Source organism: Drosophila kikkawai, chromosome X, assembly GCF_030179895.1.
Source record: "Drosophila kikkawai strain 14028-0561.14 chromosome X, DkikHiC1v2, whole genome shotgun sequence".
Classification (NCBI taxonomy): Eukaryota; Metazoa; Arthropoda; class Insecta; order Diptera; family Drosophilidae; genus Drosophila; species Drosophila kikkawai.
The window spans coordinates 24440090-24457385 of record NC_091733.1 but is presented as its reverse complement, the minus strand read 5'-3'; the positions used below and the strand labels follow the sequence as shown (position 1 = coordinate 24457385).

Here is a 17296-nt window from a genome sequence, read left to right as displayed (position 1 = left end):
TCTAACTTTTTTTCATACCCCTTTGAGGGTTTTATAATTTCAGTCAGAAGCTTAAAACTCAGTGAAGAAATCATTTCCGACCCTATAAAGTATATATATTCTTGATCAGCATCAACAGGCGAATCGTTTAAGCCAATTCCGGAGAAAAAAATTTTTTGTGATTTTTTCGAAATTCGATAAGGGGTTACATCATTAAAATTCTCAAAATTTGATAAAATTTTCAATTTCTAACTAAGTATGCAGGTTTGTTAACCTAATAAAAACTAACATAACACCGCTTTCCGAATGCAAATTAAGGCATTTTTGGCTGAGTTATGGATTTTTTAAATTTTAATTTTTACCCAATAATCATCAAAAATAATTGTATTATTTTTTTTTTAATTTTAAAATTGTCAAAAAAAATGTACCTTAAGGAAACTTAAATTTATTTTTAATTTAATATAACTCTGAACATATTTCCGAATTAAAATTAATGCCGAATTATATTTTTAGATTTTGATTAAAAAAATATATATCAAAAAATATCGATATCTGATATTCTAAAAAAAAAATATATATATCGAAAAATATAAGAAATGTTTTTTGATATAAATAAATTTTTAAAAATATTTTTTAGAATATCAGATATCGATATTTTTCAATATTTTTCTTTGATAATTTAAGGGTCGTCTTTAGGGGATAAGATACCAACACAGAAAATAATTGCCAAAAGTTATATTTAAATACCAAATTAAAATTGTAATAAATTAATAATAAAATATATAGTCTTGGACAACATTTTATATTTATAATTAAATTATATAAAATTAATTTATATAAAACTATATTTTTTTTTAGGTAATTTTCCTTTAAGAAAGTTACCAATTTGTCCAGTGCCCCGATGTATGCCTGCCCTCACGCAGTTTTTTTTTTCGCCACAGGGGTTTGGGGATTTTGGGTGTGCAAATAATTGTTCATTATCGCGTCATAGGACCATAGGCTGTTGTTGCTTTTGCTTTGGCTGTCGCCGTGTCGCACCGATAAGGACACACACTCAAAATATCAAAAATATAAATCGATAGCGATGGCGATCGCCTGTTGGCCAGCCAAAGCTATCTATTTTATAATTAAACCAAAAATTTATTACTTGCTCAAACTCCAATCTGTATCAATTTACAACTGTTTGCACGATAACCAAACAAGGGAAAAGTTTTGAAAATAAATAAATAAAAACCAATCAAGGCGCAGTTTTTTTTGAAATAGTAAACAAAAATCAAACAATAAATATTAATATTTGTATCCCATATAATATCTCTAGTTAATAACCTTGAATTTATATATATTTCAAGATTATCTGTGTGGAAAATAAATTATATTTATTGTTTAATTTTCTATAAAACCTACTTTTGGGTCAGTGACAAAGAGATATGACTTAGTTCTCGGTTAGAAATATCATTATGACTTTTATAAATTTTAAATAAATATAGAATATAAATATATACATTATGATAAGGTTTCCTTCCCTTGAATTTGTGATCAATATTTTGTTTTTCTCTGTGCAGACTTGATGGCGTTTTCGGTGCGTTTTTTGCACACGTTGCGAATCTTTAAGTTCATTTTGTCCGTCTGTCTGTCCGTCTTGTCCCGGGAGTCGTCATCTCTTTCTCTGGCAGTGTGTGTGTGTGTGTGGTCCTTATCGCCATAAATTTGAATTTCCATCAAAACAAAGCACAAGTAGCAGTCAATAGTTCTACTATATAGCAGATTAACTTGCGACATTTGATTCGGCTATTAATTTTGCAAATATTTCTAAGAGAGTGAGAGCTTTCTCTCGGAAGAGAGCAAAGCAACGATTCTGAAAGGCAACAATATAATGTATATTTAAATTATTATAAAGCCTAACAATCTGTACCGCAAATCTTACACCGTCCCATTATCGTCATCTGTCGCGACTTGAATAGTAAGTAGTCAGTCCCCAGATGGCGACTCGATTCGGCCTGAACCCCGCCCGGGGCGATAGCCTCCGGCTCCCAGACTGATCTTCCCCCCCCCAAAAAAGCGAAAACATTTCTCGAAATTATAATGCGATCGAAGCGTGCACAGCCATCGTGGCTTTATTTCATAATAATTTCATAAATATATAGACGATGCTGTCGTCAATGGAATTTTTAATCGGACAATTTCGCCTCAAAGTATGGGGTATTTTCTTAGGGAAATCAAGGGATGGGGCCTACTTTTAGGTACCCTATAATATCTAGCAAGAGGAATATAATGATGCAGATCAAGAATATATAGTATGTTTTAAGGGGTTGAAAATTGCTTCTATATATTATATATTTTTTATATATTTATTAAACAACTTTTTATAATTAATTTATAAGGGAAACCCATTTAAAAATATCATATCTGAGCCAAAAAAGCATTAATTTTAAATTGGAAAACAGCTCTGGGTTAGATTTTATTAGGTTAATAAGTCTTTAATTAAATATTAAAAAATAAAATTTTTTTTGTAAATTTTTGACTATTTCAAGATAATTTATTTTTAATTAAAAAAATTGTTGTGAGAACTCAAAGTTTAAAAATTCATAGCTCGGTCAAAAATGCATTAATTTTACTTTTGAAAACGATTTTATGTTAGTTTTTAATAGGTTAATAAATCTGCTTACTTAATTTAAATTTTTATTTTTTTCGAATTTTTGATAATTTTAATGATGTAACCCCTTATCGAATTTCGAAAAAATCACAAAAAACTTTTTTTCTCCGGAGTTGGCTTAAACGATTCGCCTGTTGATGCTGATCAAGAATATATATACTTTATAGGGTCGGAAATGATGTCTTCACTAAATTACAAGCTTCTGACTGAAATTTTAATACCCTGCATAACTTTGAAAACTTATAACTCGGTCAAAAATGCATTAATTTTACTTTTGAAAACGGTTTTATGTTAGTTTTTAATAGGTTAACCAACCTGCATACTTAGTAAGAAATTAAATTTTTTATCAAATTTTGATAATTTTAATGATGTAACCCCTTATCGAATTTCGAAAAAATCACACAAATTTTTTTTTTCTCCGGAGTCGGCTTAAACGATTCGCCTGTTGTTGCTGATCAAGAATATATATAGTTTATAGGGTCGGAAATGATTCCTTCGATTGAAATTATGGTAAAATATTAAACATTTCTCTTAACAAACTTAAAACCTTTTCTACAGAACCTTTTTATTTTTTGCAATCAAAACACAAAAATAACACCTATATTTATTTTTTTATTTGTATATTTTACGAGTTAATTAAATTAAATTAAATGAAATTAATTTAAATTTAATTAATTTAATTTAAAAATTAAATTCATTCCTCCAAAGCATGTGAGTAGATTTATTATGCTTTCTGTGGCCTGTGCTCTTCATGCTTGATGTGCCTTTCCCAATTGCTTGAATTTCTGGTGAATCATTTGCAGGAAGCAAGTATAGTAGCAGCTACTCGTTAAGTTCGTCATAAATTAAGCTTCTGAAAAAGGGATTTCCCATTCCGAAAAACAGTTGCAACTCTTTATTTTGGTTATTTATTTATTTGTTTGCTATTTGGATTACGTGTCACATATTTTACAAAGTATACAATATAAAAAAAAATATAGATGTATGCATTTATGGATATTTCAAGGGCTGATAGCAGGGTTTAGTGTTTACATAAATATTAAAATGTAATGGTTAATATTTTAATATAATATGGTTTAGCTTCTTCGTTTTTTGAAACAAACACGAAACCCATTCACACACACAGTCACTCTTAAATGCCTTTTTGTGTGGTGTTCTTGATGTGGTCCTCACGGTCGCTGATTGAATGATTGATTGATTGATTGTTGGTTGGTTGGTTGAACTGTGCTTTTGGTCTCCACTTAATCCTTTGTGCAGGACATCTCTCTCTCTCTCTCTCTACTCGCTAGTTGTTTATATATCGTATATATCGTATGTGTATATGTATTATTCGCATATATGCTAATATATAGCATTAAAAAAAATGTGGGGGAAGAAGAAGGGGGAAAAAAAAAAAAACACTTCACTTAACTCAATACTGATGTTTTAGTACACATTAGATGTTTTCTAATTAGCATTAATTAGCTTTACTTACAGGCTACTAAGTATATTTTAATGTAATAATAATAAATTATTAATCAAATATGCTTGTTTGTTAGTGAGCAAGAAGGGCAGGGGGGCAGGGAGGCCGGGGGGCTGTGTGTGACTCAGTGACTCGCTGGTTGTGCTGTGGGCCAGGCAATCTTTGCATCGATCCGCTTGTACGCCAGCATGCAATGCTTCCCCTTGGCGGCCAAACGGGCATCCTGCGGACACTCGGCATCCGTTAGCAGCGTCTCCTCGCCATCCACAAGCTTAAAGAGTGCATAGTCCTGGGGATTTGTGATACGCGCCTTGTGCGCTATAATCCGGCACACCTCCCTTGTGGTAGTGTGCGGCCGCACAGGCAGCGTCCGCGTCTGCAGGGATCCATTGCACTCGTCGGGTATGATGACGCGCAGCACACTGGAGCAGGCGGGCAGGCAGCTGGAGCGCCACTGGAAGAGGGTTTAAATCAATTTGGTAAATGTATAATAAAGCAGTTAAAGTTAGCAAAAGTTTTGATAGAATTACGAGAGATTGTGTCCCTTTTAACGGCCTGTTTTTGGGTTTTTTAAAGTTATTTTTTAATTTTTATTTAAGAAATTGGAAAATAAGTTATTTTAAAATTAAAAATAAGAGTTATTAGTCAACTTTTATTTATAAATTCAAAATTAATAATTATTTTAAAATTTTTTATTTAAAATTAATAATAAACATTTTTTTTAATAAGAAAACAACTTTTATTTTGATTAGAAAAATTATTCCTGATCCCTGATTTTTAAATATTTAAAAATTACAAATATGAGTTTTTAATCAACTTTTATATAAAAATTAATAATTATTCTAAAATTTTTGTATTAAAAGTGAATACTGAGAATTAAAAATCTTGTTTAATATTTTGAATATAAAAAATTTATACTTTAAGCGAGATCTTTAGGGCCTAGAAATAAGAAAAACTAAAAAAAAGTAAATCTAGAGTAAATTTGTATAGCATTTGTTCCTGTATGTTTTATTTTTAATTATTTTAAGTTATTTTTATATATTTTTAATTATTTTTATTTATTTTTAATTATTTTTAATTAGTTTTAATTATTTTTATTTAAGTTTATTTAATTTTATTTAATTTTATTTATTTTTATTTAATTATATTTAATTTTACTTATTTTTAATTATTTTTAATTATTTTTAAATATTTTTTTTTATCATTTTTTTTATATTTATTTATTTATATTTTGTATTATTTATTATTCATTATTTTTATTTCTAATTTATTTCAAATCTCAATTTAAGCGTCAAGTTTTTTAAAAATGTTTAATTTCCCATCTATATAATATCCTAAACTTTCTAAATTAAACTTTCAATATATATTCCCACCCCGTGGAACTTAGCCTTCCCCATTTACTTGGCTCTACTTACATCCAGGGATCCATTGCCGCTCTCCCCCTCCGAGGCCATAAACGTCTTCAGCACCTGAACGGCACTGCAGAGGGCGGTGAGGTAGTAGCCCGGCTCTCCGTTCAGCAGCGTCGGCTGCAGCAGGCCCCACATGAACTCCGCCTCGATTTCGGCACCAACAAAGCCACACTTGGCCACCACATAGACCAGGACGGGCAGGAAATCATCGGCGCCCAGTTGCTGGCCACGCGGACAGCCGGTGGCATCGAACACCGTCGAGATGACGCACAGGAATAGCTCCAGCTTGTCCAGCGGCAGTTCGGCCTCTTGCAGGCGCAACAGCAGATTGGAGATCAAACGCAGGGCGGCATGGGAGGGCGGGGTTACCGTCGGGCGTATGCCAAAGTCGGCTGCCTCCCGGTCGCAGGCATAGCGTACATTTTGGGCCAACAGCTGAATGTCCTCGCTGCGCTGATAGTGATCCACAAAGATGCCATAGAGATGTTCGCGCAGCGGCAGCACCACCAGCTGATGCATCACCGTCTCCAGCATGCTGTCCAGATTGAGGAACTCGTCCGCCTTGAGCCGTGACCTGGCCGACTCGAGTTCGGCATGGAACTTGCCCTCGCCATGCTTCACCAGATAGTTCTTCATGCCGCTCATAAACTGGCGCATATTGCGCATGACCACCTGGGGTGCCGCCTCGCGGGATTCCTTGGTGCAGCAGATAAAGTTTTCGATGTTGCGGGCAAACGTAGAGTTGGGATCCTGGGCCAGCTGGAGGGTGTAGGCGCGCAGGGAGTCGCCGGGGCCGCTGCTTTGGATATTCATCTTGTTGCGGGGGTGACCTGGAAGGGAAAAAAGAAGGAAAATGTTAGAGCTGGGGTAAAATCGATTATCTATCGATTTATTTTCGATATTTTCAAACATAATATCGATTTAATCGAATCCACAATTATTGAGTTTTGAATTTAATGAAAAACGAAACGATTCATCGATCAAAATATAAAGAATCGATTTCGAATTCTGCACAGCTCTAGTTGGGGGAGTATAAAGTTGATGTAAGATAAGGCAAAGTAGCTTTTTATTAAGATAAAATTGATGTTTTTGGTGTCAAAAGACGGTTTCTGACTCAAGCTCTGCGGGAATAATCGAAAAGGATAAGATAAGACACCTATTTAAGGCCAAGACTCGAGGAAAATGCAAATCAGTTTCTAAAAGAAACTCCTCCAAATGAGATCTGCACTTTCCATTAAATTATAGGTAAACTCTAAACCAAAGACTAAACCTTCTCCCTAACAACTCTCTTCTTCCTGTTTCTTACCAGCTAATAATTCACACAGCAATCGAAGCAGACGGCGCAAGGCATAACAGCAGCCGCGACTCCGGCAAAAGTCCTCATCGGCGCACTCACAGCCACGTCGATAGCGTCGATAGAGACGACGACTCTGGGCCTGGAGACACAAACCCAAAGCCTGGCACTCCACGATATGCGTCATGTTCAGCAGAATGTTGCCCTGTTCGTCCAGGTGAAAGAACTGTTTGATGTCATAGTGATCACAGGTGTTTAGCTCACCAGGATGGCACTTGTCCGGCTCAGTGCTGGCCAGCAAGGATAGGGATTCCTCCCCGGCAGGACACTTGCCAATGGCCCCCATTATGGACCCAGCCAGGGCCTCAGTCTTTAATTGTTTTCGATCGATGCGACAGTCTTTGATCACCTGTTGGGGACAGGTGGCAGCTGCTCCTCCTACTGCTGCTGGTGCCGTACAGGTGGAACCCAAGCTGGACAGGCTACTGCTCACCGCAGACTTTCTTGATTTCTTGCACAGCACAGCCGAATTGGGTGAGGATGGTGCCCGCTCACTGGGCAGTACCAGGCCCGTTTGTATGTTGTCCACGAATAGGAGTTCCAGGAACTTGCGTTTACGCTGAGGCTTTGCCCTCAACTGAATCTTGGTCTTCTCTTCCGGTTCATATTCCTCCTGCAATTGCTCTTTTACACTTTCATCAGGATCTTCCTGAAGAACCGTGGTGGGTAATTGTGTTCTTTGCTGCAGCAGCTCTTCCTCAAAATCCGCCGAGAAATAGTTGGTCTGCGGCGGATGCTCGATGATCTCCCACTCGGACATGATGCTCAGAAATTGCGCCTCTTCGCGATAATGCCTCACATGATCCGGATCATGAAAAAACTCCTCTGGTTCCAGTCTCTCAATCCTCTGTTCGTCCAGGCTGCTCAATGATTTGGACATGTCCAAGGGCAGGGGTGAATCCGGCGGGGAATCGTTGGGCGGTGAATGCGGGCGGCTCGCGGACAGTGCAAGCGACGATTTTCTGAACCAACTCATGGTAAATCCGGTAGCGATTTTTGCCAGCTAAAACGAATTGGCGGAAACGCAGATTTCTCATCGGCACACGCGACACCGGCGGCAGTGATAAGCGATGGTGATGGAGGGCACTAGCTGCTCCTCTCCTCTCTCTGTCTCTTTTCTAGCGGATGGCTCCACGAGCTTGTTGCTGCTCTAAACGCGGCCAATGCAAAACTAATTCTGAACTTCATACGCATTAGTTTATAAGACTATCGCATCGCTGCTGCGTCGCTGCCGGCGAACAAAGATAGCAACGGCAGCGGCAACGACGACGTCGCTGCAAAATGTGTCAACCCGCCGATGGGCGACCTCATTTGCCTGGCCTCCCCTCTGTCTGAGCCTGTCTCGCAGGTTTCAGGTAGCCTTTAGATATCCTTTAGATCTTCCTAATTATTACCCGGGAATTTCCGGAATTTCTTAAGCAGGTACAGTTGCGCAAATCCAACTCAACCGCTAATTTGGTTTGCCTTCTGCCTAGGCCTGGCTTTGCCAGGTACTTGGACTTTGCTGAGGCTGCATTTACCTGGGGATTGGCTCTGATTCACTTGGCACATCGTCTTTGTTTTGGCACTGCATCATCATCGGTGGTCAATGGCAGCGCGAATAGAACAAGTGTGAAAACCAATTACGAGGCAACCAAGGCATTTTGCGGTTCATTATAGTTTCAGATGTTTGGTTTTGTAGGTCTTGATAAATTAAATATCAATTTTATGGATTATATAATACTAAAGATGCGTAATGCCACTTGAATAAGATGCGTAATACTATTAAGATGCGTAACGACAGTTGAATTTACATCAATTTATAGTCAATACTCGTATTCTTTTTTGCAAAACGATCCTCAAGCTATCATAAAGTCCTTTTATTAACTTCAAAATTAGTTTTAAAAATTTGAAAAAAGGATCTTTGAGATATCATAAAATTTACAAAAATCTTTTTGGATCTTTGATATATAACCTTAAACATTACTATTTTAAATTTGAAAAAAAAAATTTATTTAAAGATATTTTCTTTTGGGTTTACATCTATAATTTTCCATAAAAATGATCAAATTCCTCACACTGAGAAAATTATGGAAAAATATTAATAGAAGTGCAAGAGACCATATCTCGGAGACCTATAATTATTTTAGAAAAAATTTTAAAAATTGATTTTTAAGAGCAAGAACAGTTCTTTAAGATGCCGTAACAATTTGAAAAAAAAAAATATATTGAAAACGTAAAATTATATTTAATATAAAAACCTGACAAACTAAGAAAAAATACATATATACCGTTTCTTGTCAATATAGAATATTGTTTCTATATAATATAATACAAGCAACTAATTATCATTAAAGAAATATCCCAAGAAATACAATAAATTGTAGCTTATTTATCGTACTTTTCGTTCTTGAAATTTATAGAGCAAGGCTTTAAAAATGAGCTAAAGCCAAGTAGAATGATTAAATATTATTATAATATATAAATTTATATTCATTGAAGAAATCATTAAGCTAGAGAATTAAGCAGACTTTTAAAACTGATATTCATCATCTACTTAGAATTATTAATAATATTAAAAATGAAATTCAAATTGATATTAGTTCAAGATGTTCTTGGAGCCGCTTTTAGCTGACTGGATCTTCATGAATGGATGACCATCGTCTCTGGTTCCTACTCTGCACTTCTAATCCTCTATCTCTGCGTAAGGCTTATCAACAGACACGCTGGCTAGCCCGGCCAAAGCTGCTGCTGCTGCTGCTTCTGTCCGGACTCCCGACTCCGTCGTCCGGGTTCTCGTGCAATGCCACGTACGGATTGCATCAGCATAACACTCAGGCTTGGAACCGATGCGCAATTCGGAAAAACCTCCTCCCGGACAGGGTAAATGGAGGTTTCCAGGTTAGGGTTCAGGGTTGCCGTTTAGCTTGGCTCTTCCTAGTTTCAGGCAAGATTCTCGGGGACTCACGCGGCTTAGACAGACGGGAGCACTGAACCCTTACCTAACCAGGGATTTAGATGGGATCTTAACGGTATTAAGAGAATAGATTTTCCCCAGAGATTTGGCTTATCAACCTCTAACGGGCTCTGTGTGGGTTTATTAACTTTTACAAGGCCCGAGAGCAGGTAAACAATTTTGTTGGCAGTTGACAAAACGGGCCAGAGCACGTGAGTTTTGGGATGGACCAAAATTACAAGGGCAAGGGGGTAACTCTTTTTTTTTTTTGGGTGGGGAAGGGGAATTTTTGTATTGGAAAATATAAATATAATTTTTAATCGTTTAAAGCCTTATTTTACTTTTTAAATGGAGATTTATATTTATTAGAATTAATTTTCTCAAAAATAAGTTTCTAACTAGAGTGACCAGATTCACATTCTACTAATTGGAGTGACCAACTTCACATGCTAGTTTTAGAGTGGCCAATATCCAGGTAACTATTAGAGTGACCTTCAGAATAATTTTCTCCTCCAGAATAATTACTTTAAAATAATTTATAAATGCTTTGTTTTAAAGTTTTCTTTTGAATAATATTATTTAAAATATCAGAAAAATGAATTTTATCTAAAGCCTTTTTTCTTCATTATAAAACCCTATATATCCCCTTTTAAAAGTATCTAAAATTGAGATATACTATGTTCAAAGGGATTCTAAAGTGCTATTAAAGCTGTTTGGGCTTTTACTTGGTCTGGGGATCTTCCCGATCTTCTGTTCTATTACTCATCTCATTCAAATTATTCAGATTCGTTGTCGTTTTATTAAAATTCTCCCTTGGGGACAATTTATTTAGCAGAAAAAAGATCAAGATCGTGTGAATTGGAATGCAGGAAAAAGGCGTTAATGTTCCCAGAACCATTTCGAGTTTCAAAATATCAAAAATGCCTCTATTTGTCTTTCATCAGCTGGCCTTTGTTGTCTACTGGGAAGCGCAGTGCGTTTGTGTTTGTCTTTGCCCACAGAGTGACCCAAAAATAGACTGTCTAGGTCGAGATTTCGATTCTACCGATGCATTCCGCCAAACGCCGCCTAGCAAACAAAAGCCGTTAATTACGCATCCCATTCAGCATTCAGCGTTCAAGCGTTGAGATACTGATTTACCCGAGACTCGTCGTAACTCCGCGCGGTAAAAATCACGCTCGCTGATAAAACCGCTGCCGGCGTCGCTGCTTCGGTTTACATTCCAAAGTGCGCTGCAGCTCTCGATCTCTCTTGGTTATGCTCTCTCCCCCGCAATTACAGTGAGAAAAATTACAACATAAAATTAAATATAAAATAATTTTAGGAAATTATTGTTATAACTAATGGGAATCTTCATTTTTAGAAGTTGGTAAGGCTCTGAAATAAAAGCTTGGCTTATTTCAGGCATTGTTTTAATAAAAAAAAGTTGGCTTATAATTCTCAAGTACTTTTTTGGGATAAGTCTGGAAAGCCTAAAGAGTCCTTTAACCTGTTTTGTTCTTGCATATAATTGTTGTAAATTATTTGTAAGTTAGATTAAATATTAAATAATAATAGAAATAACTTTAGTTTGTTTTTATAGATTTTTTGGTCAAAAAAATCCCATACGAAATAGAGATTTTTTCTCTAAAAAGATTTTGTAAATAATTTTTTAAGTAAGATTAAATATTAAATAATGTATAAAATATATTTTCCTCCTTTTTTAGTAGCTGGTAAGGTTCAGAAATTAAAACTTGGCTTATTTAAGGCATAGTTTTAATATAAAAAAAATGGCTTATAATTCTCAAGTACTTATTTCGGATGAGAAAAATTACAAAATAAAATTAAAGTTGAAATAATTCTAAGGAAATTATTATAACCAATAGGAATTATCCTTTTTTAGAAGTTGGCAAGGCTCAGAAATTAAAGTTAAAATTGAAATTAAAATAAAATTAACGTTAAATTAAAGGCTTATTTCAGGCATTAAAAAATATTAAAAAAATACCTATAATTCCCAAGTCATTATTTGGAATGAATCTGTATAGCCTAAAAAATCCTCTAACATGTTTTTTCTTACACTGATTTTTTGTAAATAATTTTCAAGTAAGATTAAATATTAAATAATAAGTAAATACTATTTTCCTAGAAAATATATATAACCTTAGGCTGTTCTTATAGATTTTTGTCAACCAAAATCCCCTAAAAAGTTAGATTTTCTTTTTCTAAAAAGAAGATATCTGATCAAGTATTTGCTACTGCACATTCTCTCATATTTACTTTGCCTTGCAGACTTATCAAAATTTATGCTTAGCAGCTGCCAACTGCGACGCAGAAATCTCCCGGCAGCGGGAATAGTAAAAGACTTCGACTTGGGATCGGGATCGGGGAATTGGGACTGCTGCTATGCATTGTTGCGCGGCAGATAAGTTTCGGCAAAGGCTTTTGTAGTCTGGCTGTGAGGGGGTTTATTTAAGATAAGCCAGTCAGTGGTTCGCTGAAAAAACCAGTTAAAACCGATGCAGAGAAGAAGTGTGCTGCCCCAGACTTGAGTCAGGTTTATGTAGTATTTACAAGAATGAATAAATAATGCTTAGCATATTGGACTCGGTATCGTAGTTAAGGCTTTGAAAATGTTTACACAATGAGTAATAATTGTGATTACTCCCTGCTCTCTCTCTTAATCGTTCCCAATTGCAAATCGATGACGATGATCGGTAGCTTGGATTCCTGATATAGCTAGCCATTGTAATCAGTGGCTCGTGCTTTTGTTTTGTCAACTCGTCAACCATTGGTGGCCATGATGATGATGCAACAATAACAACTGATTGCAATTGAGCGTGATCCCCATCATCATCATCATCATCATTACTCCACTTCTCACGCACACGAGACAATGTCTCAAAGGCCATGTGCTGCTAAGCAGGTGCAGGCAGAGATTGCTTTCATTTCAAAGGGTAAATGAAGTGGAGGTAACAGGTTTGGGGAGAGTAATTCTATCCTAAAGGTATATCTTACCTTTTAGGCATAGCTTGCAAATAACTGTATAGAAAACAGAATAGAAAACAACGGGCTTATTCAAGAACCCATGGAACGGTTGCTCTCTGAGTCTTTTCGTAAAGAGTCAAAAAAAGAGAGAGAGAGACACTTATTAACAGACAACGAGAAACGGTCAACAGTTATTTGCAAGCTCTGAAGCTAGGTTATCCTTAAGGGATAATATACAATATAGATTGTAAAAGTACTCACATAAAACTTCACGATCTCGCATGCTGGGATTCCTCAGTATGGTGGCCACTTTGGGCCGACTGTTGCTGGCCTTGTTATTGTGATTGAGATTGTGATGGTGTCCAGCACCACCACCTGCATTCCTATTGGCCTTGAGCGTGTCCTGGTTGCTGCTACTGCCATCTTTGGTGCTTTGCAGTTCCTCCACAATGGTGTCATCCTCCGAGAGAGCGGGTCGGCATTTCGACAAATGAATAGTGTCCGAGTTGATGGTGGCATCTGCAAGAGTTATACAAAGTATAAGCCAAGGATAACACTTGTAAAAGGCAAAAACCCGTACCATCATGTGGCAGAAAAGAGTCCCACTGAGATGAATCCCAGGGCTCTGAGAAAATGGTTCCATCATCCGATTGGGCCGAATCGATGCCGCCGCTAAACGAGTTCTGGCAAAAGACATTGTCATAGGAGGAGAGTCGGCAGCCATTTTGGCTTTGGAATGACTTTTGGCTGCCATTCTCCAGCGGCTGCAATGGAGCAGCCACTTGAAGAGGCGTCGAGCAGCGCACAAGCTCTGGCAGATTGAGATCAGGCAATCGCTTGGCTATAATCTGATGTATGGTAAGCGTACGCTTTTTGCTTTGATCTCGACTATCCCTGCCCAGGGAGTTCTCCTTCTCCTGCCAGTCAATGGCCGCCGCATCATAGTCACCAGTCACAGTGTCCTGCTGCTGCTTGCCCATAAATTCCCAGCTGCTGTCCAGTTGCCAGTGATCAATGCGATTTCTGGCACGCTTGGTGGGCTGCTGCTGTTGCTGTTGGTGTTGATGCTGTTGCTCCTGGTTAGCCTTTGGCTTGGGTTTTAACTCATCCAGACTGCTGGTAAGCTTCTCCAAATCGCTGGGCTGCATTAGGTTGCCATTCCCAGTGGCCACAAAGCCACCTTTCAGTGGCTCTGAATGTCGCTGGCTGGCATGCAAAACTTGGCTGCGATGCTGACGCCTTAAAATAGCAGTGGCTGCACTGGTCAGGCCTGCCTGACGTAGTGCATCCGCTGGTTCAGCATAAAAGGGGCTGCCTTGTTTGCTGCGTGAACCGCTGCCGCCTTCGGCTGTGGGTGTGGTATCACCACCATCATCTTCCACAGCGGCAGCGGTTGTAAGGGATTGGTTGAGCAGCAGCAGGCCAGCTCGAGAGCGGGGCTGGGCATCGCCTGAGAATTGCAGGAGTTGGCTGGAGCTCTCATGAGGCGGCGGCGGCGGCGACGGGGTGATGGCTGTAGCAGCGGTGGCGGCGGCTTCCTCCTCGCAGGGGGACAAATGTGAGGCTGGTGTGGGTGTGGTTGCTGTATGTGAAAAGAAGGTAAGAAGGAGCTCCTTTTGGAAGGTTTCTCCTTGAGTAGACTTACGTGTCTCTGCCAGCAGATCCGGCCTGCGGTTAATGACGCCCCCCACAGAGTCCAAAGCTGGCCGAAAGCTGGTCAATAGGCTGGCCCTGTCGCTGGGATCATGCGACCATACATCCTCATAGTCACTGATCTTGTCGCTCAATGCACTGGCACAGTACTGCAAAGGTGGGCTCTCCAGGATATCCGATTCCTTGTAGTGCTGTGACTCCTTGCCAGCTCGGGATTTACGAGATTTACTGCCACTGCCACTACCGCTGGGCGTGAGCGGTGAGGCGGCGAGTAATTTACGCTGCGTTGGCCAGCGACTGTCATTGGAGGAGGATCCCTGCGAGGACAATGTGTCCTTGCATTCACCTTCCGGCGATAAACGTTTGGCAAAGGTCTGGAAAGTGGTGGCCTGGCCATTGAGCAAAGCATTAAAGGGATTACTAGACGCCGGCGTGGTCACCTCCACAAATTTGCCTCCTGTTTGTTGTCCTCCTACTCCTCCTCCTGCAATGGGTGTTCCTCCTCCCACACCATTCTCCATGGAAAAGGTCACGGTGGTGGTGACCGTAAAGTTGCCATTACCATTCTGATCTGGGGAATGTGGCTTGGACCAGCGCATTGGCGGTGCCGGCGGCTTGAGATTCAAAGTATTTGGCGGCTTGGGTCGCTGGGGACGCACTTGCTCCACTTCTGGCAAAGCCTGGACCACCTTGAAGGTACTCAACTGCTGCTGCTGCTGCTGCTGCTGTTGGTCGCTTACCGGCGGCGGCGGTCCTATGGAGCCTGAACCCGAACCAGAGCCTGGCAAATAATGCTGTCCTGGATTATCCACCGGCGACATGGTCAATATAACCGAATCCACCGAATTGGGACTCAGCAGCTGCAAATGCTGCCCTCCACTGGTGGTAAACGAACTCAAGCTGGAGTTGGTGGTGTCCGAGGGCGTGCCCGCCTGGCTGAAGAAGCCCAACAGCTGGCCACTGCCAGTGGGACTAAAGAGGCTGTTGGTTCCTCCACTACCAGGCAACGGAGGAGCACTTCCCGTGGGCGGTGGCTTGGACAAAGCATCACTAAAGAATGTGGCCGTGCCCAGACCACTGGTCTCTGTCAACGAGAGTGGTGACTTGGCGTCCGGCAAGTGCTGATCCCGCAACGAAGGCGCCACCGTGGGCGTAGGTGGTCCCAAAAGAGCTGGACTACTGGCATAGCTCCAAAACTCCTGACCCAGCAAAGCCAGCGAGGAGAGTTTCTTCCGATTGTTGGCCTCGCGGAGGACTCTCGGCAGCATCAGCTGCACGGGCAGCTCATCGCAGCACTGGGCATAGTGGGCAATCAGCGAGGGTATCGAGCCAAAGGTAAACCGGGAGCTCTCCAAGCTGAGGACATTGTCGTGCGACTGGATGAGATAGTGTTCGATGTAGGGGCCCGTGTCCTGGGGCAAACGCACCGAAACGGCCATGGTATTGGGCTGGCTGGAACCGCGAACTATGAAGGTCTGCAAGTAAAAAATAAATAAGTGAAAATTAAGAAATGTTTTTTATTATATATATTATTTTATAAAGGAACTAAACCCAAATTTTGACCGTTTAAAAGTATATCCCTCTTTAACCTTTGTTATTTTATATATATTTAATTTTTATATTTATTTGTTTCAATGCAAAAAAGTTATTATCTTTAGCATTTTCTGTGGCCTGAGAGCCTTTCGTGTAAAAATCCTTAAGTGAGTCTTTTTCCTTTGACTGCGCGTTAAATGTTGCGTTCACAATTCGCCCATAAATTCCCACTTATGGATGATAAATCGTCCCTATTTTACCCAGTCTTCTGTTTTCTTTACAATAGCTTTTGCTTTTGCTCCTGCTCCTGCTCCTGCTCGCTTTTCTTATTATTTTCTCCTGGCTTTCCACTTCTTGTTGTCGGCAAAAACTTTGCAGACGCTGCGACAAATCGCGAGAAAGAACAAGGAGCAAGGAACAAGAAGCAAGGATCCAAGGAGGCGTTGCTCTGCTAGCATCTTCAGACGCAGACCTGGTCAAGTGTGGCCGGCTTGCTAATCGCCAGTGAAAACTTTTCATAATGAGCGTCGCAGAAAGAGGGAAATGCGTTTAAAATAATTTTAAGAAAAATAATTCTTATATATATTAATATAAGGAATCCTTAAACTGCAAATTTCATTATAATTTCCATTCATAAGACCTTATCCCCCCCCCAAAATCAATTTATGTAAAGTTCTTCAAGTATTTTTTGGCTTTCTCTGAAGGATTCCGTTGTGTTTGCCTTTCAATTTCAACCCCAGAGAGCATGCAATTATATACCAGGACAACACCCACTCTCGGCTCTATATGGTTATATAATTCTTTTTCTCCTTCAGATTTCAATAAATGCCAAAATGGTTGGAAGAGTGTGCAGTACCCCGCGGCGTTGTTTATGATTTCTGTGCGAGTTGCGCACAATTTTTCAATAAGCAGTTCGGTGGCAAAGATGTTAAGGGAGAAACCCACTCAAAATCGGGTGGGTTTAAGGTTTATTTCATTTATTATTATTTTTTTTAAAGCACAAAGTAGAAAGAGAGACTCTCACAAACATTTTATCCTGATTTAATAATGCGGTCACAAAGGGCGGTGCTTGACCATCAAGAAAATGCAATTTATACAAGGCCAAAAATAAAAGGGGGGAAACGGCACTGGTAACTTCCTCTTTCAGCAGACAAAAATTGAGCGTAAAAATGCCTTAACAAGCTAAAAGCCAACCGAAAATGGGATATAGCCAGGGAAAACTCAATAAAAATCAGAGACGGTCAAGGCAAGGCAAGGATAATGCACAAAGGTCTGTCGTTTGAGGGAAGATTTGTCATAATTGTAAGACTTTTTAGGGAATATATAAATAAAAAATATATAAAATAAATAT

The 17296-nt window shown here is 39.0% G+C and overlaps 1 protein-coding gene across 9 annotated transcripts in view; it reads right to left on the bottom strand.

The window, feature by feature from the left end:
• Positions 1-3512: 3512 nt before the first annotated feature.
• Positions 3513-17296, bottom strand: part of spri (Src homology 2 domain-containing protein sprint) — a 112593-nt gene continuing 98809 nt past the window's right edge. For 6 of the 9 annotated variants that reach the window (XM_017179783.3, XM_017179789.3, XM_017179784.3 and 3 more), the window contains 5 exons: positions 14405-15887; positions 13340-14341; positions 13021-13278; positions 5510-6336; positions 3513-4548 (listed from right to left, as the gene is read on the bottom strand). In XM_017179783.3, the coding sequence (XP_017035272.1) occupies positions 4219-4548; positions 5510-6336; positions 13021-13278; positions 13340-14341; positions 14405-15887 (3900 nt within the window). In that variant the 3' untranslated portion in view covers positions 3513-4218. Of the gene's footprint in view, positions 4549-5509; positions 6337-6812; positions 8015-13020; positions 13279-13339; positions 14342-14404; positions 15888-17296 lie in introns of those variants that run through there. The other 3 variants (XR_011445581.1, XM_041774989.2, XM_017179790.3) reach the window with 3 other exon arrangements.